Here is a 22,367-nt window from a genome sequence, read left to right on the forward strand (position 1 = left end):
GAATGAATCGATTCACTGTATTTATAAAAGCAAGCTCAGCTTTTGTAAACACTTTCAAGTTGGACAATCAACTTTGTCAATAATACTCATGTTGACGTCTTCAAAATAGAAAAAAAGTAAGTAGGCAAAAGAAAGAAGATGTCTCGTTTAACACTCAAAGGTGCCCTTTGGCTAAATGTTCATTTTCTTATTTTTTTAATATAGTAAATAAGACATTATAGCAAAACACGTTGACATTTTTTTTCTTTTTTCTAAAGATATCATATAAAGTTCATTTTTGAAGATATTTTATACATATTCTGATGGTTGGAGAGCAAATAACTGTGACAGGCATGTATATGTATACAACGGTGGTGGAAGGGGTAGTGGCAACAGGTATGTTTTCAATGGCTAGGGGATTGGTAACAATGGCTGCAAAAGTGTACACAAAGGTGGCTGGAGTGTATACAACACCAATGAGATAGGTATCACAACAGCAGGAGTGTTAACAACAGCAGCATAAGTTAAAATAACAGCTAGAGAATGGGTAACAACCGCAGCGGAAGTTTATCAGGGGCAGCAGGAATGTATGCAATAATGATGACGGAAACGGTAGCAGTGGTAACAGGTTTGTTTACAACAGCAGCAGTGTAGACAGTGTCGAGTGGAGGCGTAACGACTGCAGCAGTGTTGACAATGGCAAGTGGAGGCGTAACAACTGTGGAAAAAGTGCAAACAATGGCTTCATGGTAGTCTGCAGCGGGTTTTGAAATGGTAGTAATGGCAGAAGAGGGGTTAACAACAGGTAGAAAGGTAGACAATGACAATGAGAAGGGTTTACAACGGCATCAAGAGTGTTTATAACGACGATGGGAAGTCTTAATAAGGGTGCTTACAGTGTATACAGACAATGGGAAGGGTAAAAACATCGACAGATTTGTAAACAAAGACAATTCAAGTGTAATCAAAAGTATGGGAGGGGTAACAATGGCATCAGAGGGTACTAAGGAGCCAACCATGGGATATGAGGTATCAACTACATACAATTAATAAACCTCATTGTACATGTGGTTTCAAACATTATTTCTAGAAAATTCCTGAAAATCAGACATGGAATTTTGCAAAATTCCTGAAATTGGGTCTTGTAGAAATCCCTGTGCTCATGTCTATGTTTACATATAAGAATAAATATTCAAATATTGTCTTAAGTTGCATCACAGCAGCAATGTCAACAAAATCTGATGCAATTATGAATAACATTGAAATGTTACTATGTGTTTACAATCTGACACAATAACCAGCCTCTGTGGTGCAGAGGATACATCTTTGACTGCAGACGCAAAAAAAACAGTTAGAATGTTAGTATTGCTCCGGACACAAAAATTGATAACAAATATCTCTATTTTACTCCTAAAATATTTCCAACATGCATGAAAATTGAGGGTTCTGCCCCTTGGTAAACTCAGGAAATGAACTAGTGTCAAGACATCGCTTGGAGTGCTGCCTTGTTGTCATTTTAATGTTTTAGGCAAATTTTATACATTGAGATTTGAGAACGATATATATCATACATTGCACATTGAGACATACCAAAGTGGTACATTTTAAAATAAGTTACATTACATCTTATTTAAGGAGTCATGAGTGGCAGTATTGAGGAGGACCTGAAGTTACTGCTGGACGGAAAAGTAGTTCCCATCCACCAGGATGAAGACATTGTTACAAAATACCTTGTGCAACAGGAAAGTATGTGCGTGTGTTTTTGTAGAGATAAGTCTACCTCTTAAAGACACTCATCTTTTTTATTATAGTGGGCAAAACTTTTGATGTTTGTGTTATTGATCAATATAGCTAAGATTATGATAACAATGATCACAATATCTCCATGCACATGTATAAAGAAATTTAACACAATTTATCCAACCAATAGTTTTATGAACAGATAATTCTTGGATTTGTTTTTATGCCCCCGAAGGTGGGCATATTAAAATCGCACCGTCCGTGTCTCCGGCTCAATAACTCGTGTCCGGGCTGTAACTTTCCCTTGTAAGGACAGATTTTAAAATAACTTGCAACATGTGTTCCACATACAAAGACGACGTGTCGCGTGCAAGACCCGTGTCCCTACCTCTAAGGTCAAGGTCACACTTAGTGTTTATTCACAATGGAGTGCTGCATATAAGGACATAGAGTATAGGTTGTCGTGTCCGGGCTGTTACTTTCCCTTGTAAGGACAGATTTTAAAATAACTTGCAACATGTGTTCCACATACAAAGACGACGTGTCGCGTGCAAGACCCGTGTCCCTACCTCTAAGGTCAAGGTCACACTTAGTGTTTATTCACAATGGAGTGCTGCATATAAGGACATAGAGTATAGGTTGTCGTGTCCGGGCTGTTACTTTACCTTGTATGGACAGATTTTAAAATAACTTGCCACGTGTGTTCCACATACCAAGACGATGTGTCGCGTGCAAGACCTGTGTCCCTACCTCTAAGGTCAAGGTCACACTTAGTGTTTATTCACAATGGAGTGCTGCATATAAGGACATAGAGTATAGGTTGTCGTGTCCGGGCTGTTACTTTCTCTTGTATGGACAGATTTTAAAATAACTTGCCACGTGTGTTCCACATACCTAGACAACGTGTCGCGTGCAAGAACCATGTCCCTACCTCTAAGGTCAAGGTCACATTTAGTGTTTATTCACAATGGAGTGCTGCATATAAGGACATAGAGTATAGGTTGTCGTGTCCGGGCTGTAATTTTCCCTTGTAAGGACAGATTTAAAAATAACTTGCCACATGTGTTCCACATACCAGGACAACGTGTCGAGTGCAAGACCCGTGTCCCTACCTCTAAGGTCAAGGTCACACTTAGGTGTTTATTCACTTTCCCTTGTATCGACAGATTTTAAAATAACTTGCCACATGTGTTCCACATACCAAGATCACGTGTCGCATGCAAGACCCATGTCCCTACCTTTAAGGTCAAGTTCACACTTAGGTGTTTATTCACAATGGAGTGCTACATACAAGGACATAGAGTATAGGTTGTCGTGTCCGGGCTGTAGTTTTCCCTTGTATGGACAGATTTTATAATAACTTGCCACATGTGTTCCACATACCAAGAAGATGTGTCGCGTGCAAGACCCGTGTCCCTACCTCTAAGGTCAAGGTCACACTTAGGTGTTTATTCACAATGGATTGCTGCTTATAAGGACATAGAGTATAGGTTGTCGTGTCCGTGCTGTAACTTTCCCTTGTATGGACAGATTCTAAAATAACTTGCCACATGTGTTCCACATACCAAGAAGACGTATCGTGTGCAAGACCCGTGTCCCTACCTCTAAGGTCAAGGTCACAATGGAGTGCTGCTTATAAGGACATAGAGTATAGGTTGTCGTGACAGGGCTGTAACTTTCCCTTGTATCGACAGATTTTAAAATAACTTGCCACATGTGTTCCACATACCAAGATGACGTGTTGCTTGCAAGACCCGTTTCCCTACCTCTAAGGTCAAAGTCACACTTAAGTGTTTATTCACAATGGAATGCTGTATATATAAGGACATAGAGAATAAGGTTGTCATGTCCGGGCTGTTACTTTCTCTTGTATGGACAGATTTTAAAATGACTTGCCACATGTGTTTGACATACCAAGACCACGTGTTGCTTGCAAGACCCGTTTCCCTATCTCTAAGGTCAAGGTCACATTTAGTGTTTATTCACAATGGAATGCTGCATATAAGGACATAGAGTATAGGTTGTCGTGTCCGGGCTGTATCTTTTTCTTGTATGGACAGATTTTAAAATAACTTGCCACATGTGTTTGACATACCAAGACGACATGTCGCGTGCAAGACCCATGTCCCTACCTCTAAGGTGAAAGATACGCTTAGTGTTTATTCACAATGGAATGCTGAATATAAGGACATAAGAGTGTAGGTTGTCAAATATGGGTGTTTTTTTATGTTCATAGGCAATTTAAAATAACTTGCCATATGTATTTGACACGTAAAGGCAAGATTAACTTTTCATGTACTGACCTTGTTCATAGGTCAATGTCACATTCGGGGCATTTGTCACATACTGTGACAGCTCTTGTTATAGTAATACTTGTGTGTTTAATCTGTATTTTAGATCAGTATGTTACTGTACCTTGTATTGAAGTGATTACCATATTCTGTATTTCAGATCAGACATACTGACAGTATTTTTCTATACATTGTATTAAAACTTCTTTTACTTCAAAATGGATATATTAAACAGCTCATAATTCGACAAAAATAAGGGGCTTATAGCTTACTCTTGCTATCTGGAAATTGGTGGCAGATCAGTATGTTCCTATAGTTATGTGATTATTCTATATTTCAGCTGACTATGTTCCCATTGTTAAACGCACAGTAGGCTATATAGCGATGGGTCTGGTTTTCAATGAAGCAGGTCAGCTATTATTGATGCAAGAAGCGAAAGAAAGAATTCGAGGGCAGTGGTATATACCTGCAGGGCGCATGGAACCCGGGGAAAACTTCATAGTGAGGCTTTTATTAAAATTATAAAGTATGGCCCTTGAAAATTTGGACCCTAAGATATGCAGATCTTGGATGCCTGGTATTTGTATCATTTGAAAAGGTTTTGTGTAAAAAAAGCAAAAATTAAAAAAATAGACGCAAAATAGGTCAGTTGAAATCCAATTTCAGTTGAAATAAAGAGCAAATATAAACAAATCTAATGACTTATTTTATAAGGATTTTTTGGTAATTTACACATAAGGAATCAGCAAGCAAATACCTTTCAAACGATATTATTTAAAATTTGTATGTAGGCACCAGGCATCAACATTTAACACTAAGATTACTAGAGCTTTCTGAAAGCTGGCTAACTGTTAGGTGGATTTCTCATATTCCTCTGCGTAAGTTTTCGTCCTAGCTCTAAGTAGGAACTTTGCATGCAACTAACAACAAACTCACAAAATGAAGCTTGTTAGATATATAAATGTTTTCTTAAAGCTTGATTTACATGGTGAGATAATGGTGTATCATACAGGTTAACTTTGAAATAAGTAACCCATATGTCATTTTCTATGTCTTCTTCTTTTCTCTATGATGTATCAGATTTTTATATATTTAGAAAAAAATCTTCATACAATATGTATGCTATGTCTCTGTTAATCATTTGAAGTACTACTTTTTGGGTCTTTATTTGAAAATTTAATATTCAGGATGCTGTAAAGCGTGAGGTTTTGGAAGAAACTGGAATTAAAATGGAATGCTTGACATTGCTCAAAGTTCAAATGAAGATCTCAAGAAGGTGGATTAGGCTTGTGTTTGTTGGTCACTGCAAAGGTAGCTCTTGTTGTTTTCAAGTGTGGTGTTTAGTGCTTCAAAACTAGAAGTAACCATATGTAGCTTAGCTTTTGTCTAGCTTTTATCTCCAGACATAGTAACATTGTGGAATATATAGTTAATATGACCAAATGTTATATTCATCTTGATACATTTAAAAATTGTATATATAACTGAGAGGGACCATTAAATACTGATTAAGTTATTAAATACAGATATTTAAAACAGATCTAAAACAAATAAGAAAAAAATACGAAGTTTGAAAGGAAATTAATTCTTTAAATTTAGAATAAACAAAAATAAAAAGAGAAAAAATAAAATAAAAACAATTTCTACCAACAGCAATTTGAACTTGTAACTGAAATCAAAGGCCTATCCTCTGGACCTCTGTAGCTTAATATGTATATCTCCTGTTTTGTATAGCATATTTCTAAACAAAATCCATTATTATGGAAAAAAATGTCAACATTGCATTGCAGGTTGTCAACATTTTAATGTTTATGTTGATTAAAAAGCAAAAAACAAACCAGCTGATAAATAATCTGACCATTTACCTTAAAGCTGCACTCTCACAGATATACCATTTTTAACACAAGCAAATTTTTGCGTAAATATCTGCAAATCAATGATTAAAGATTGCTGACAAAAAATCAGATTTTCATAGTTCTGTTTCGAAAATTAATGTTTTATGGCTTAAACCATTACTTACAGTTTTTAAAAAAAATGCATAAAACATCGTTTTTGAACTTAAATATGAAAATCTACGATCTATGTTTTTGTCAGCCGTCATATATATCTGCTTTCCATTATTTGCAAAAATTGTCTCGTTCCAAGTAAAAAAAAAAAAGTTGTCAAATCCATCAATCTGTGAGAGTGCAGCTTTAAAGACTTTTATCACCCTTAAAAAGTATATTTAATAATTAAAAGATGTTCAATATGTCAATGCAACATTTCAAAATACTTTTTGCGATTTGGAAGTAATACATTGATTATGCTGTGGTAATGTAATCAATAATTATTACCTTTAAATATTCTTTACTTTGGTGTGTTTATAAAGGCTTTGTTTTTATCTGTAAGAGCATATATACTTTTGCTGTGAATTTGAGTGAGCAATTATTTCCTAGATATACTCTTGTTTGCAAATAAATGTAGCGTACTGTGTTTGTCAGTAAAAAATGCGAGGTAATTTTGTACTGAAGAGACTATATTTCCATATGTCCATATTTACTGCCAAAACAGCTGATTCAAACAGTCAGTTTTATCACTTCATAGAGTTTGGTTTGTCATTGCACTGCACCATTGTTGATATGCCTTATTTAATCAGTATACATGTATGTGGATGCTTTGCCTCTTCAGTAGTTAGTTCCATAGGAAAGTAAATGATGGATGTAGGTTTCTTTGATGTGTGAAATTTATCGACAGGCTTAAGATGTTACCCTTGATTGGAAATTAAATTGCTGAATTGGGGAGATGTAAAAGTCAAGGTAAAGCATTGTTGCAAGAACTTGAAATGCTAAGTTCCTTTCCAAACAAAAGTATTTCTTAAATAGTGAACAGATTTGTGCCTTTATGATATCATCACAGAGAATTAGAAGAAGATATATATATATAATTGAGCTTATAAATATTGAGTGTGGTTTAAACTGTTTAATGTTATAAGTCACAGTAGTAATTTATTATAATGTATGATATATGTCTACAGTTGTTAACAAAATTCTATTAAATCCAGGGATTATTGCTATTTTAGTTATGCCCCTTAAGGATGGCTTATAGTATTCACACCGTCCACCCATCCGTGTGTCTGTCCATTGCAAAGCTTTGTTGTACAAGTACTTGAAAACAGTTAGACAACCAAACTTCATTCGAATGCTGCCCATGGCGAATAGATGATCCTATTGATTTTGTTGTTAGTAGGTCAAGGTCATGGTCAACAGTCTTGCACAATATCTTGATAAAGGCTTGACCTAGGACCATGCAATTTTTGTGGTAGGATGGACAGCAGATGATCCCTGTTGATTTTAAGGTCAATAGGTTGGAGGTAAAGTTCACAGTCAACACCCTTACAAACATTTTGTCTGCACAATAACAGTTTACTTAGGACCATCAAACTTCAGTGCTAGTTTGCCATTGTCCTTTGCCTATGAAACTTCAGTTATAGATTGGCATTGACCAGAAGATGACCCCTGTTGATTTTTTCTTGCATGTCAAAGATCAATAATCACTGTATTTTTACTTAAATACCTCGGTTTAATCATCTTCCATATGTTTCTGACAAAGCGGTGCTCAGTTGGCATTATGTATGACACACATCTCACCCAGAGGTTGTAGGTTAGAGTTAGGCAGGGCTACTCATAGACATCTACCCTGGAAACAAACTTGAGAGTGATTTATATCTTCTTTCAGCTGTCTAAACAATTAAGCCACTATAAATAAGCAATTAATAACTCAGTTTCATTTATTTTGTTATTGTTTTCATACTTTTTTCTATTGCTTTATTAAAGCAGATATTACTAGGGTAGAGGTCACTTGGCTGTCACTGACAAGGCCAAAGCAGTGCATTTGTGATGGACAGTCCTATGACAGGTCTTGTTATCCTTATTTGTGCAGTAGGGGTTCAAGTTGATGCAGGAAAGGGGTACTCTAAACTCTTGGAATTGTTACTAGTAACTTTCTAGAGCATGAGAACTGTGTTTCTATTTAGGATGGCGTGAAGCGTGAGATTTTAGAGGAAGCCGGTGTCGAGGTGGATGTGGTGTCTCTGGTTGCCATAGAAATGTACGACTCTCTGTCTTGGTTCAGGATCTGCTTCATTGCCAGACCATCTGGTATGGACACATGCACAAAACTATCTTGTTGGTCATATCATTTCTGTATGTAGGTAATTTCGAAATGTTCTATCTGTCTCTATGTTTAGTGTCGCTTTAATAAAAACCTGATTTTTTCCCCCAAGTCAAGCATTTAGAATATCTGTTTAGCCAACATAAGCTTTCTGTTGACCAATTGCCATTTGTCGAAATTTCTCAACAATTTTAAATTGAACTATTAAACAATTTGTCAACAATTTTAAATTGAATTATTAAAGATATTTTCGAACAAACTCAACAAGTTCAATTTACTTGATGTGAGAAGTGGATGATATACATGTTGCAATATTTAAATATTTGAATGATCAATACAAAAAAGTTATATCACATTGGTATAAATCTGTTTGCTAGTTAAAATATGTATAACTATATACATAGTTATCTATTAGAAAAGATATTTACTGTTTTATTTTGATGAAAATGTGTATGCACATGACAAATCCTAAGATACTCAGTATTCTTGCATTTCCTACTAAAATTGTAGATACCACACTATTTAATTTTTATTTCTTCACACAAATATCAAAAAAATTGCTATGGGAGTGATTGGAGCAGAGGTTATCTTACATAAAATTGTTATGAGATGATTTTGACCAGTCACAAAGTCCATATTATAAGTATATATTTCATGTTCTTCAGGTGGGAAGTTGAAGACGTTAGCTGAACAAGATGAGGAATCACTTCAGGCCCAGTGGTTTGACATTGACAAAATCAAAAATGGAACTCTCAACCTCAGGTATTATATTGCATTAATTATTGCTGCATCTGAGCTCACCGGTGTTACAAAATGGTATAAAGGAAAAAACTTAAAATTTTCTTTTCTGAAACAAAAAGGCTAAGAGCTAAGAGCTCTGCCAGTCAGATTCGCTCAAGTGTGAGTGGATTATCGCTGTTGAAATGGTGAAGCCTTGTCAACGTATACTTTAAGGGAGACAATTGTTAAAGATAGTAGTGTATTATTGTAGTGTTTGTCTCCTTTTATCCCTGAGAGAGACTCGCTCATGGTTTGTAAACTGCACATTTTACAAGAAATAAATTGTATAACGAAATTAAGAGTGGCAAATCATTAGAAGTGTAGAAACATACTGACAGCTGGTACCCTTCAGCAAATGTTGATTTTTTCTCAAATATCATCTTTGAAGACCAACATTTTGAATACCATTTCTAATGGGATTAAGTATTTGTTTGAAGTGTAATGCTTGAATGACATTATCAAGTAATGTAATTGTTGTATTCTTAAAAGGTCAAAAGATCCATCAACTGTTGAATATGTGCTTGTGGCCTAGAGGTTAAGGTGCCGTTGTTGTTTTTTACTTAACTGACGTGGGTTTGCACCCCACTAAAACCAAAATATTTTTATACTTTAATTGTATTTTTGTCTGAAATTTTGGTATCATAAAGTAAAATAAAGATAGAATAAGTGCTTTCAGATGAATTACAGGGAAAAATAATATTTGGTCCAAAAACAAGAGCGAGTCCCTTTAAAATATATGGTTCAAAATGAATGTGTGCCGTTTCTAGTATGTACAGGCATTGGATATGAACTGCTGGCACTTGCACATATTAAAATAGTTCATTCAACTAATCTGTATACAATAAAACTGCGGTCGTGCGAACAAGCGGTCGTTTGAGAACCAGCGTTCCCTCGAGGTCGGAGCTTGGCCCCGAACTTTTTTCCTTCTATTTTCATATAAAATATACCTAAGCTGCATCAAAACCTAATTTTGTCGAGGAGTCGAGCAATATTCTCGGTCCCAAGTACGCAAATCATGCACAAAACCTTATGGTTCCCTCGAAGTCATAATTTCACACTTTTGCCCGAACGCGTGTAAACTAAACAAATAATTGCTAGGTATTAAAATTTTCGCAAGTTGTAACAATTGCAAAGACAGTTGAAAGGCAATTGATAAGGTGTGAAAAACTGTTTAACACTGTGAACGCATGACCGATATCAGTTGATATGGGCATTTTAGAAGATAATTATGAGAAGTTAATGACGAGAAGTACATTTTGAGAAATGTAAATGAATAATAAAAATATGAATAAACACTACCATATCGATCCAACATAGGAATCTCTGAAAAGGATTCCCTTTTGTCACTTTGCTTTGCAATTTGACCATTTTGTAAAATAAAATTGATTTATCGATATTTCTATATTTAGTATACACATTGTAAACGACAGCCTTTGAACATATGAGCGATTTCCACAACGCAACACATAATCGGTGTCTTAGTAAACAGACTACTTAATACTCGAAATACACTGAAATATTTTTCATAACAGACTGGAGAATTGAAAATCGGGTTGTTCGAAACATCTGTTCCCTCTAGGTTTAGGCTCGGTCCACAGCGACCTCGAGCGATTGCAGTTTTACTGTACTACATTTTCTGTCCTCACATGTTGAACATGCTATGATTTAAGCTAATCTAAACATAAAATGTTCCCAGTGATATATAAGTATGTTCCCTACATATATGCTCTGGATTGAAAATGACCACAAGAGCCATGTTAGTAGAGCATAGGCCTTCAGGGGCCTCTTGTATTATGATGTTATGGTCATAATTGATGATTGCTGATTTTTGACATTCATTAACAATTATTAAATTTATATTTTCAATCATTGCACCACCACTAGGTATATTCCAGGTTAAGGATGTGTGTCTTCTTCCTCTCTTTGGATGCAAAGCCAAACTTTTCTTTTCTTGCAGGGGTCAGGATTTTTTTAAGGTCATGGATTTGGCTCAGGACTACCTATCTAGGTCAAAGGACTGTCAACACCCAGCTTACCAAGTTGGAATTCAGCCTCACCGACATCTACTGCAAAGACCTGTCATTCTTAGGAGGACACACAATGGGTAGGAATTATCAAATTTAGACGCCTTTGAATGTTTTGTTATATAGTTTCATTCTTCACATGAGAAAAAGATCAGATATCATTGGAGACAATTTATTCTTTTAATTTTATCTTAAATACAAGTGCTCTGTCTTTTATATTATAAAACTAGGTTTAACACTGTATGCGGTTACCTGACTAAATGAAACTATGAAGAATGTTTTATAGTGAATTACCATGGTACTTGACTTGTGAAAACTCAGAGAATATTGTTTACATGTATATACTTCGATACTAATAAAACAGTCTTTTGTTTGTGAATTGTGCATTTCCATGTAATGTACATGACTGTGTTTTAACCCTAGGTCTGTGGATGTTCTATGTTCTGGGAAAGGCCGACATTGTTTACCCGTCATACAACTCAACCCAAAGAGTATGACCCTGTTTATTGCCCTGAAACCATGGATACAGGTACACATATTCAATAGTGTATATATACCTAATATCAGAAAAGTGAATGCCAGCCAATGAGATAAATGTATCTTTTCCGAAATGATTCATACACTACCTGTCATGTTCAACTTATCCCATTAAAAACTTAGGCTACTGTATTGATAACCTTATAATTATCAGTGTGTGTATTCCTCATGATAAATTGAGTCATAGATGCTGCGACAGAAGCCAATATTTTGCTTCGAATGAAGACTTTAATCAAAGATAACTTCACTATTTCTTCACCATTTTAAATAAAACATAGCACAGTCTACGCCACTCACGGACCTCCACCTTCGGTCTTTTACCAGAGTTTGATTGAGAATTTAGTTCCTTAAAACACTTGACAAACCTTGTCACAAAAATGGCCATCTGACGAAGCACTGCCAATACTTTAGTTTGGAAACAGGTTTGTCGAAGTGTTTGATGAAAATAATCACCTTATCAAACTTCGGTATTAAAACTTAGACGGGGCTCTTCAAGCGGCATAGACTGCCCTTTGTTTCATTTAAAATAGTTAAGTAATAGAAAAGATATCTTTATTTTAAGACTTCATTTTAAGCAAAATGTTGCCTTCCAATGTAGCATATATGACATAATTTATCACATGATATACACACAGAGAGTATAATTGTTCTTTTATTCACTTCTTGTTTTGTTTTTTTAAAAGTCAGAATAATATTATAGCCTTGGGGGTCATCATATTTGAAGACCCTAAAAATATTGCTGCTCAAAAGACTATCCTTATATCTTACACTTGAGTAGAAACTGCCTTTCTGTAATTCATATATCATGCCAATGTTGACTACTGCTATTCAATATGAAGACAGGCAAAAAAAATAAAATAAAGTGCTGGTAAGATTAGCTCTGTTAGTTTTATCAAAACCGAGAACCACACCCGCTTTTGCTTTTATTGATCTCGAATGGAAACCATTTGAATCCTGTGTAAAATATTACAGTGGAATAATGGTTTATAAATCTTAACACTATATGACATAAACAGGAATAAATCTGGTAAATTATCAGAAACGCAATCGAACACCACAAAATGACAGTCATAAAATCAAGAACAATATTCTTACCGGTAAATCTCCTTTCATATGCATAAGAGTGATTTTATGGAATATTATTCAAACAGATATTTAACTTGCTTTCATTTAAAAATGGATACAAACAAAAAATCAGCAACGTATCATCAAATGATTTTTAAAAAAAAGAGGATTAGTTTTAAGTGGTTTTGGTCTACTGCAAACTTTAATATGATCAAGGGCTTAATATATGCAGTTTGTTCCATGTTATTTTGCTGTTCAATTGTTTTCATAAAGTATTGAAATTTTACTATTTAGGTGATGTTTAACAAGAAAAAAAATGACCAGTTAATCCATATGTTGGTCAGGTCTACATCATTGCCTTGTTAAATGAGCACACTGCTACATGTATGTTTTGATTTTATTATTTTCCAGGAAATATTCCAAACCTCTTCCACAACGCAATTGAAATCTGAAGGCATGTTGACTCTAGAACATTGTGGCATTCCGAGCCGTGAACATGACGGATTGTGTGTCACCGTTGTGTACATAGTTCCTGAACATCTTCTTGACACGCTGGTGGAGGTGAAGCACGCAGACTATGCTTGGCATACACTCACTGATTCTCAATTGTTGGAAGAAATGGATAAAAGGATATTTTCTAAGAATTTACTTATACCTATTGTAGGCAATTAGGAATCCTGAACAAGGACTTTTTGTTGGCAATTAGAAACTATGAACAAGGTTTTTTTGGTGGCAATTAGGGACTGAACAAGGACTTTTTGGTGGCAATTAGGGACTCTAACAAGGATACTATTGTTGGCAATTAGGGACTTTGAGCAAGGATTGACTGGGATTAAACATTTTTAAATATTTTATTCTGCTGACGACTTCAGATATGCATTATTGTTGGTTCTTCGTCATTAATTTTTTTTTTTTAAATTTCAAACAACTCAATAATGTCATTTACTAGAAATGAATGTGATAGAAATAGTGTTGTATATAGAATGATCTGCAGGTGAAATCCAGGTTTTCAATTTATGTTGTCAGGTTTGAGCAAACTGACAGAGGATCCATAGGCATTCAGATGGAAAAGTGTAAATCTATATGCTCTAAATTTGCTAGAGCTTTGTCGACAAATGCCAACAATGTCAACCCTGCCACTATATTGACATGCTAAAACAGTTCTGTAAAAGGTTGTGAAATTAAATACCCAACTGTTTTTATGAATATGAAACTTGTGTTGTTTTGGCTTTGTTCAAACATGGTTGTTTGTGCCAACACATGAATGTTATTTTAAAATTTCCAAATGCATGACCAAGTTGAAGACAAGACAGGCCAAACTACATGTAATTTTGACAAATGACCTTGAATATGACCTTGATCTTTGACCTAGCTGCATGGGTCTTGCACATGACCAGCTTATCATGGTGAAGATATTTTACAAAGTTTTAAAATCCTCTATTGCAACTTGCAACAGCAAACGAGATACAGATTGTGGGTTTATTTTATTTCTTCCTGTTTGTTAGCCATATTGTGATATTTATTTTAAATAATAAATTGTTTCATCTACCTTGATATTGTAGTTACCAATATGTTTTGATGAACTCCAGGGCTGGTATTCATAAAACATCTCAAGTCAGTTCCTAACTCCAAGCCATTTTCCTAATTCAAGTACAGTCGAAACTTGTTATGTCGGGACCTAGGGAAAAAAGTTGAGATAACGAACATTCGACACATCCAAATTATAAAAACCAGTCACAACACATACGAGTTCGATTTATTGCTGACTTCTGCAATTGAACGGTCTTGTTACCATCATGAAAACAGCAAACGTATTATTGAAATAAGATACAGAATTCAATTTTTTCAAGATTAAATTTTAACTAGTTGAAAAAGGCTGTAATCCTGGTTGTTTTCTACATGCAGTGAAGAGAAATTTCTTTGACACGTTACTTTCAATGTTGTCGAATTTTCCAATGATGTTATCGGCATCCTTGTGCTTTTCAATAAATAGCTTGAGCAATAAATGTCTCTTTAATCAAACACATAAGTCTACAACTTTAATTATTTACACTTACCAATTAACCTCCAATTATGACAGTTTGTTATTTGGACACGCACAGTAATTAAGCAACATTCTGCAAACCATCGTGAATATTTTCGCACCTACAACTCGATCTACAGTTTGACATAAGGAACAAGGAAAATGTGTGAAATTCGACCACAGGGACTGAAATAGGTTGACATAGCGAAAAAATTGATATAGAAAATTTGACACAATAAAATTCTTATAAAGAATAAGAAGAAAAAAATTCGGGAGCGGAGAAAAAAGTCGACACAACCAGAAAGTTGAGATATCCGACGTCGACATTAAAGTTTGGACTGTATCTCACTATTCATATGATTTAATTATTTCTAAATTACAATATTTTCAGGGATTTAATTGAAAAAAAGCCCGTAATTTTATGTTTAAAACATTTATACATTTCCTTAAATTTGACTATGAAAAAATCGACTCGAGAAATGAATTAAGATGTTTTATGCATGAGGACCTGAGCTTAACAGTAAAATATGTTCGGTTATCAATACAGAGATTTGACATTTGTTCCTGTGTTGCATAACAAAGGCTTACTAGTGTGCACTTTAGAACACCTTTAAGTATTTTTAAAATCGAGGACCATAGAGAAGTGATGCCTATCTGACCTTTGACCCCTGATAGTGACCTTGAATTTTAAGGTGCATCAACATGGCTTGAATATGTGCAGAGGGCACTAAAACATGTAGTGTCCAATTGTGCAGTTTTCAAATTCTTTCTATTGGTCGAGGAGTTATGCATTGGATATGAAACTGAGACAGCCAATATCTGGGACCATAAAAAGTGGAATAGTCACAGGCACATGAATGGTAGAATAATGATTTAGTTGTTCATACTTTTTGATTTTTTGGTTAAAAATAACAATTGTTCTACCTTTTCACACATTTATTTCGGCATCATAAATATCATTGATTCCGGTTCTAATGTATGAATGTTGACAAAGTAATCAGTAAATTTGGCTTTATTATTATTTAAGCTGTGCAACTCTTTGCAATAAATGCATTTTAATGATTGATGCAATATACTTATTCATAGCAAAAATATTCAAAACCACTGATTTGAAGTTTCAGAAAAATATGTAGGGTGTTGGACCATGAAAAGGCATCTTGATCCACTTTTCTTCAACTTGTGATTGAACAGTGTTGCTTTAAAATAAATTCAAAGAAAATACACAGAAATACAGTGAATGTGTTTTAATATCAAATCCTATATCCACCTCATTGTTTATGTACACATATTTACAAGAAATACTATCACAGATTGCAGAAATCCATCCAACTGTCCAAGGACCACTCCGGAAATAACAATACGGTAAACTATTCAGGAAAAATAACTCTAAATGTGAGATTTATGCGTCCAGATCTGTCATGGTATTCCCGAGGTATACGGTGCTGAAAGTAGAAAAATGCTTATTTTTATCATACTTTTTATTCTGGTGGAATCAACACATGAAAACACAACTAAATCCTTCTCGATGAAACTTTAAGATATGGGTAAGATTGAGTGTGGTGAAACACTTTTCTAAAATCACTTTAGATTCTTTTTCTAATCAATGAACAATTTCCATTAACTGCCCAGTTATGTAATGTGGTCAATGAAGATGTTCGCATACCGGTATGTTCTTTTTATGAAATTAAATTCAGACACTTACAAGCTGGGCATAATATTCTGCCGATGGATATGATAGGCATGAAAAGCGTCTCTGCAGGTTAATTTGAAGGATTATGGAATCGTGTTGCTTTAATGTACCTTTTGTTAGAAGTACAGTAAAAAAAGAATTGCAGGAATGTGAGCTATTCTTAAGATTTGTTTTTACATAAAATTATAATATAATGAAGTACACGTGAACAGAATGTACCTGCCAGTCATCCTGAGTGGCCCCCTCCATCACAAGCAGGGAACCGTGGGTCAGGGGAACGTCCACATGCTGCATGAGTTCGTAGTCTCCTGCCTTCTCCTGAAATCATGTACAAATGACATATTGAGAGCTCACATATGCTGGGTACTGGCTAGTCATTTTGTGTGCCCCTTCTTCATCACAAGCAGGGAACCGTGGGTCAGGGGAATGTGCACGTGCTTCATATACCGGTATTTGTAGTCTCCCGCCTTCTGAAATCATGTACAAATATCATATAAGTACATGTATTGGCTGGGTACTGGCTAGTCATCTTGTGTGCCCCCTCTTCATCACAGGCAGGGAACCGTGGGTCAGGGGAATAAGCACATGCTTAATATAATTGTAATCCTGCGCCTTCTGAAATCATGTACAAATATCATATGAAGTACATTTATTGGCTGGGTTCAAGCTAGTCATCTTGTGTGCCGCTTCCTTATCACAAGCAGGAAACCGTGGGTCAGTGGTTCATTCACATGCTGCATGTTATTCATACGCTCCCGCCTTCTCCAGAAATCACAGACACATGAATTGCAGAGGCACACAACAGGCGCTGTATAAATGTTCATTTCTCAATCTATTAAAAGTATTAGATCAGACTTCTTTGATACTTCTTTAACAACATTCAAACTGAAATTAAATGTAATCCTGAACTTGAACAGCTTACCAGACATCAATAACTGCATGATAACTAAAAACATTTTTACACTAAGTTTCAGAATGTTACAATAATTCTAAAACCTTTAAGTTCTTCATTTTCTTATGCACTGAACTAGGCAAATGTAATGCAAAAACTGCAAATTTTGTGTAATTATTAGTACTTTAGGTACATGTTATGATGTACAACTAACCGGAGGAGGTTTCTTTCTTAGCTGGAAGGTGCGGGTATCACCAAATGAGACGGAAGCAATTGTTGGTTGGGGGCCAAGACTCTTCTCATCATCAGAGTGCCAGGCAAGGCTGTCGTGTCCATCACGATATAGGTTTGCCAACATGGAGTTGAAGCTGAGTCCGGTGCAGTCTGCTATCAATTCTTTGATGCGCAGTAATGTTGGATGCCACTGTAATTTATGAACATTAAAATTTAATACTTGCTCTTTAATTATCAGATAAAGACACCACATGCATGTCTACTACACGATACAGGTTTAATTGCCCCTCCCGTGGCATGATCTCAAGGTAGGAGTAATCCATTCGCAAAGTAATGACACTTCGGGTAAGGCATTTGAAACGAAGTTTGTCATTTAGACTTTAGGTAATGAAGTTCTTTCATAACTATTTTGCTCCATTATTCGATCTGAAAATAATTTGTGACTGAAGTTTGACTACTTTTTTTTCCTTATATCATTTTTATTTAATTAAAAAAATGATACTCGATGTGAGACAGTTAAAATGTATTTTTGTTTATCATGTGTTAACATTGCTTATTCAATGTTCATAAAATTATAATAGTACCGAAATATATCATTTATATAAAGTTTGGAATTGATTTTTTTCTAATAAAATGTTAATGTTACAAGTTATATTGGCAATATTGGCAATATATACAGGCTATGAAACGTTATAAATACGGGTATTGAACGATAATAGTTTGCATTGCATTGAGAGGCAGTATGTTAATTAGTAATGCTTAAGTTCCAATTCTTAATTGTTTACACTTTGGTCTTACTTTTTTGAACCATACCCAACATGCGTCAGACCAATTAAGGTATGTTGGGAATTCAGCTCTGCTTGTGATTGCATGTCCGTATCAACACCCTTAAGATCTTGGGGAAATTACCGGTACTGATAATATTAGATCAATCTGATGATCAACAATTAATTTGAAAAGGTTTAGTGTGTGACATACATCAGTTCTAGCTGGATGTGTGACTCCAGAGTAGCTGTATGGCTGGTCCCCGTACCATGTGGTAAGACGAGGCTGCAAGTACTTCTCTCCATCGCGACGTATATCACTCTGCTGTCGCCATGGTAACTCATGGAACAATGTCTCATAGATCTCGTCTGCAACTTTGGGCTCAATAAATAATGGGAACAACCTTAATCTGAAAAGGTATGAAGAGTACTGGAACATCTAGAATAATGTAATATGTCATGATTGAGTTCATTGTTTATCTGACAGCAATTGCAATAACACAGTTTTCAAAGGTTCAAAATATTGCCATTTTACAATAATGAAATAATCAGCACATGAAAAAAAACATATCTATTATTAAAATACGGACATTTTATAGATGTGTTGTTGCTTTTTAAATATTATTAAAACTATCATAATGTGAAAACAGTCCATCATTTCATGCATATATATTAAGGACAAAATTATTTTTTAGCCCCTAACCTGATGTTCTAATATTATTTAAACAATTGTTTTTGACACATATCATGTGTATACATATACATTACACAATGGTAGACTGATACTCTAATAGGGAGAATTTATCAACATTGAAATAAAAACTATCAACATTTAAATGTTTTGGTTGAAATCAACACCCACTTAAACAAAGCGATCATTTTTTGTTGACAATTTTAACTATCATGTAGACGGGAATGAGAGGCTTCCAAGAGGGGTAATTCAACCTGGTCCATTGTTCTTTCTTCCAAACAGGGAGTTGCTTTAGGATCATTCCTAACTAAAGTTATTCAGTTTCAACAATTTTTTTCTATTTCTAGCAACAGTGACCTTGACTTTGATCTAAGGGGGGCCAAATGCAATCCCATGAAAGGTATCCATAAACTCTTCCTCAAAACCAAGTTTAGTCACTTGACACAACTGGCCCCAAACACAATCCCAGGAAAGTTTGGCCAAGCTATGCCAACCCTAACTAAAGTTATACAGTTTCATAGGTGTACAATGAAGTACGTCATTCTAATTACCAGTACCAGGTTTCATTATGTGAAAACCTGGTGAAGTATTGCATAACCACTGTATTTAGTGCAAAATCAGTGTTGAACCGTATAACTTCAAATGCTTACATATTAAATCATTTTTAAGAGAAGATTGTAATGTTCTCGATTTAAAAAAAATACCTTGAATTTCCACCAGGTTCAGTACTTATATCATATACACCTGGTTTCCTGAAATAACAAAAGCTAATAAGTTCAATGACTTAAAAGCGTACATGTATCGCCAACAAATGTATCACAGTAAGACAGCTACCGTTTTAATACATGTATACTCATTTATACTGGTATGGTTAGTTGGCTACAATTATCAAATAATGGAAATTATTTGAAATCTGAAGTATTTCTATAATTTTATCCATCGATAATTTCCTGCGGCAGTTGAACGATATTCTTCAAATTAAAAACAATATTAACTTCAAATGCATACATATTTAACTGTAAATTTAAAGGTTTACTTGCACAAGCTTGTCCTCAACCACTCATGTATAGTTCACCAACTTCGAGACTACTCCATTTGAGGCATGAAGTTTATTTGGAAGAAGAAAGAAGAAGAAAATCAACTTACGAAATTACTTTGACTGCTGGTTTTTGATGAAAGCCCTAAAAAAGAAAAATATTTTTAAATCAATAATCATGTCAACACTGTATCATCACAAAATAAAATTAATCTGAAAGGCAACAGGGTAAAATAATGTTTGATTGCTAACTGCCTGCTTGTCTGTAGGTTCCTCTGACATAAATATCATTTAAAGATGGATTAAACTTGAAAGTAAATTTTGTTTAAATAACTAAATATATTTATCATTATGGTAAGCATTTTATAAAACTGCACTCTCACAGATTGAAGGTTTTGACAACTATGACTAAACATTAGATCGCAGATTTTTATATTCAAGTTAAAAAATTAATGTTTTATGCATTTTTCCTAAATCATTAGTAATGGTTTAAGCCATAAAACATTAATTTTTGAATGGAAATATGAAAAAATACAATCTGATTTTTTGTCAGCAATCTTATATCATTCGTTTCCATATATTTATGCAAAAATTTGCTCTTTCCAAGACAAAAAAATAAAAAGTTGTAAAAATGGTATATCTGTGAGAGTGCAGCTTTAAGGTTATTTTAAAAGCAATTTACACGAAATCACAGGCACACAAGTTATTATCTTCAACAGAAATTCTTCCAGCATATCTAATCTTTCTGCCTAATAGCATCGTCATACATTAGTCCAAATTATTGTCAGTTGAAGGATTTTTTTACGATTTTTGATATGGCAAATCCTTTGTTTTAAAGCATTCATTGCCGGTTTTGTGCAAAATATTTTTGCACTTACATGGTATAATATGAATATAAACCTTTATATTCTATTTTAAATATAAAATACTTCTCTAAATACAATTTCAATATTTTTCACAAACCCGTTTTTTTCACAAACCTGTTTAGTCATTCGGGATTGGAAGCATCCTGTTTAACAGTTACACGTATTATTTTAGACTATGGCATGCACATGGCCTAAAATTTAGAGTTTCTTCCTCCAGAGGGGGAGGTGGGTATGTGTGCTTTGAAATGGCTGGCTACTGAGCCAGCAGCTACTTAACTGAATGGATATCAATTGCCTTCCTGCTGGGTGCTTGGCCAGGTGTTTGGCCGAGTGCCTGGCATATATGATAGGAATTCATTCCAGAGTTAAAAATGTTCATCAAAGCGTCTCACAGGTCCAGCAGTCTGGCCTTTATTTGAGACACTCAAAGAAACAAAATCAGCTGCAAATGATCAAACGAACCATTTGCCTGGCATATATGATAGGAATTCATTCCAGAGTTAAAAATGTTCATCAAAGCGTCTCACAGGTCCAGCAGTCTGGCCTTTATTTGAGACACTCAAAGAAACAAAATCAGCTGCAAATGATCAAACGAACCTCACCTCAGAAACCTCTTCATAAATAAACTTTTTCTCCTCTACTTTATGCTGGTCAATGTTTTTACCAACCCAACATGGCACAGCCGGTGGTTTAATTTTATCCTTATCTGATCTTACTTTGTTTGGTACAGACCAGCCACCTTGAACACGAGACTTTCTTTGTTTTGCATTCATTATCTGATTATGCAATATAATTTTTTTGAGAAAGTACAGAATTAGTCGATTTTGTCAATCATTTGTTTCTAAATTATGTTGATTACCAAATGATTGGTGGTATGTTAAATAATAGTTATTTTAAAGAAACATGACTAAAATGCTTTAAATAAAGTATATTATATCCTAAACAAACACTGAAACAGTATTTGACAGTTCAGCAGGGGCGCTGCCATGTTGAAATTAATGGGACGAAAGAAAAATTCACGGCAAGAAAATGTTACCATTGTTTCAAAGATAAAAATGAATTTGCATTGAGCCAAATAAGTGGCATTTAAACTCTAATGATATAAAACAATCAGTAGGTTCGTGCTAGTCACACTTTGTACAGAATAGTTGTATTGTATGTTGACAATTATTAAAGTCGTCAAAACATCACTGGTAGGCGAAACGTACAGTAGGCCTGCATGTACTCACGGTACAGTGCCTGGGCCGGACACAGGCCACTGAACCATTGTTTATCACTAAAATATTGATTAAAATCATTTTGGGTACATATAATGAGATAAACAACACCTCTGAGGTTATTGAGTGCCTATGGTATACAAAAAGGGCACGACAGAAGGCAACATGACGTGGGAACCAGGGAGCAGCACTTTAAGTGAATCGAACCATCAACAGCTTAAGCAGCCATTTAAAACAGAAAGGAAGACACATTCTAACTTGCTTAATTGTTCTCAGCACAGAGGATACGTGAACTTCCTGACGTGTAGCTTCCCATTGGGCTAAACGTTGCACTTGAGTTTAAAAGTATTTTCCGAAATTTCTGTTTAAATTCGTACATTCGCTGTTAC

The 22,367-nt window shown here is 34.8% G+C and overlaps 2 protein-coding genes across 3 annotated transcripts; one reads left to right on the plus strand and one right to left on the minus strand.

Moving 5' to 3' along the window:
* Window positions 1-17: 17 nt before the first annotated feature.
* LOC128238458 (8-oxo-dGDP phosphatase NUDT18-like) lies at window positions 18-14,160 on the plus strand. Of its 2 annotated transcripts, none has more exons than XM_052954395.1 (8): window positions 18-116; window positions 1,615-1,725; window positions 4,351-4,511; window positions 8,023-8,146; window positions 8,825-8,921; window positions 10,897-11,043; window positions 11,387-11,492; window positions 12,977-14,153. In XM_052954395.1, exons 2-8 carry the CDS (start codon window positions 1,620-1,622, stop codon window positions 13,235-13,237), a joined length of 1,002 nt encoding a protein of 333 aa, XP_052810355.1. In that variant the 5' UTR covers window positions 18-116; window positions 1,615-1,619; the 3' UTR covers window positions 13,238-14,153. The 2 variants fall into 2 exon arrangements, with proteins under 2 accessions (XP_052810355.1, XP_052810356.1); XM_052954396.1 differs by lacking the exon at window positions 8,023-8,146 and adding an exon at window positions 5,198-5,321 and having other exon boundaries at window positions 20-116; window positions 12,977-14,160.
* Window positions 14,161-15,512: 1,352 nt separating this feature from the next.
* On the minus strand, window positions 15,513-21,755 carry LOC128238546 (alpha-ketoglutarate-dependent dioxygenase alkB homolog 3-like). Its single transcript, XM_052954579.1, has 7 exons — window positions 21,364-21,755; window positions 20,006-20,040; window positions 19,564-19,611; window positions 18,383-18,578; window positions 17,385-17,594; window positions 16,498-16,596; window positions 15,513-16,030 (listed from the first exon to the last, which is right to left on the minus strand). Exons 1-7 carry the CDS (start codon window positions 21,532-21,534, stop codon window positions 15,956-15,958), a joined length of 834 nt encoding a protein of 277 aa, XP_052810539.1. The 5' UTR covers window positions 21,535-21,755; the 3' UTR covers window positions 15,513-15,955.
* Between the last annotated feature and the right edge of the window lie 612 nt (window positions 21,756-22,367).

Source organism: Mya arenaria, chromosome 6, assembly GCF_026914265.1.
Source record: "Mya arenaria isolate MELC-2E11 chromosome 6, ASM2691426v1".
NCBI classification, from domain to species: domain Eukaryota; kingdom Metazoa; phylum Mollusca; class Bivalvia; order Myida; family Myidae; genus Mya; species Mya arenaria.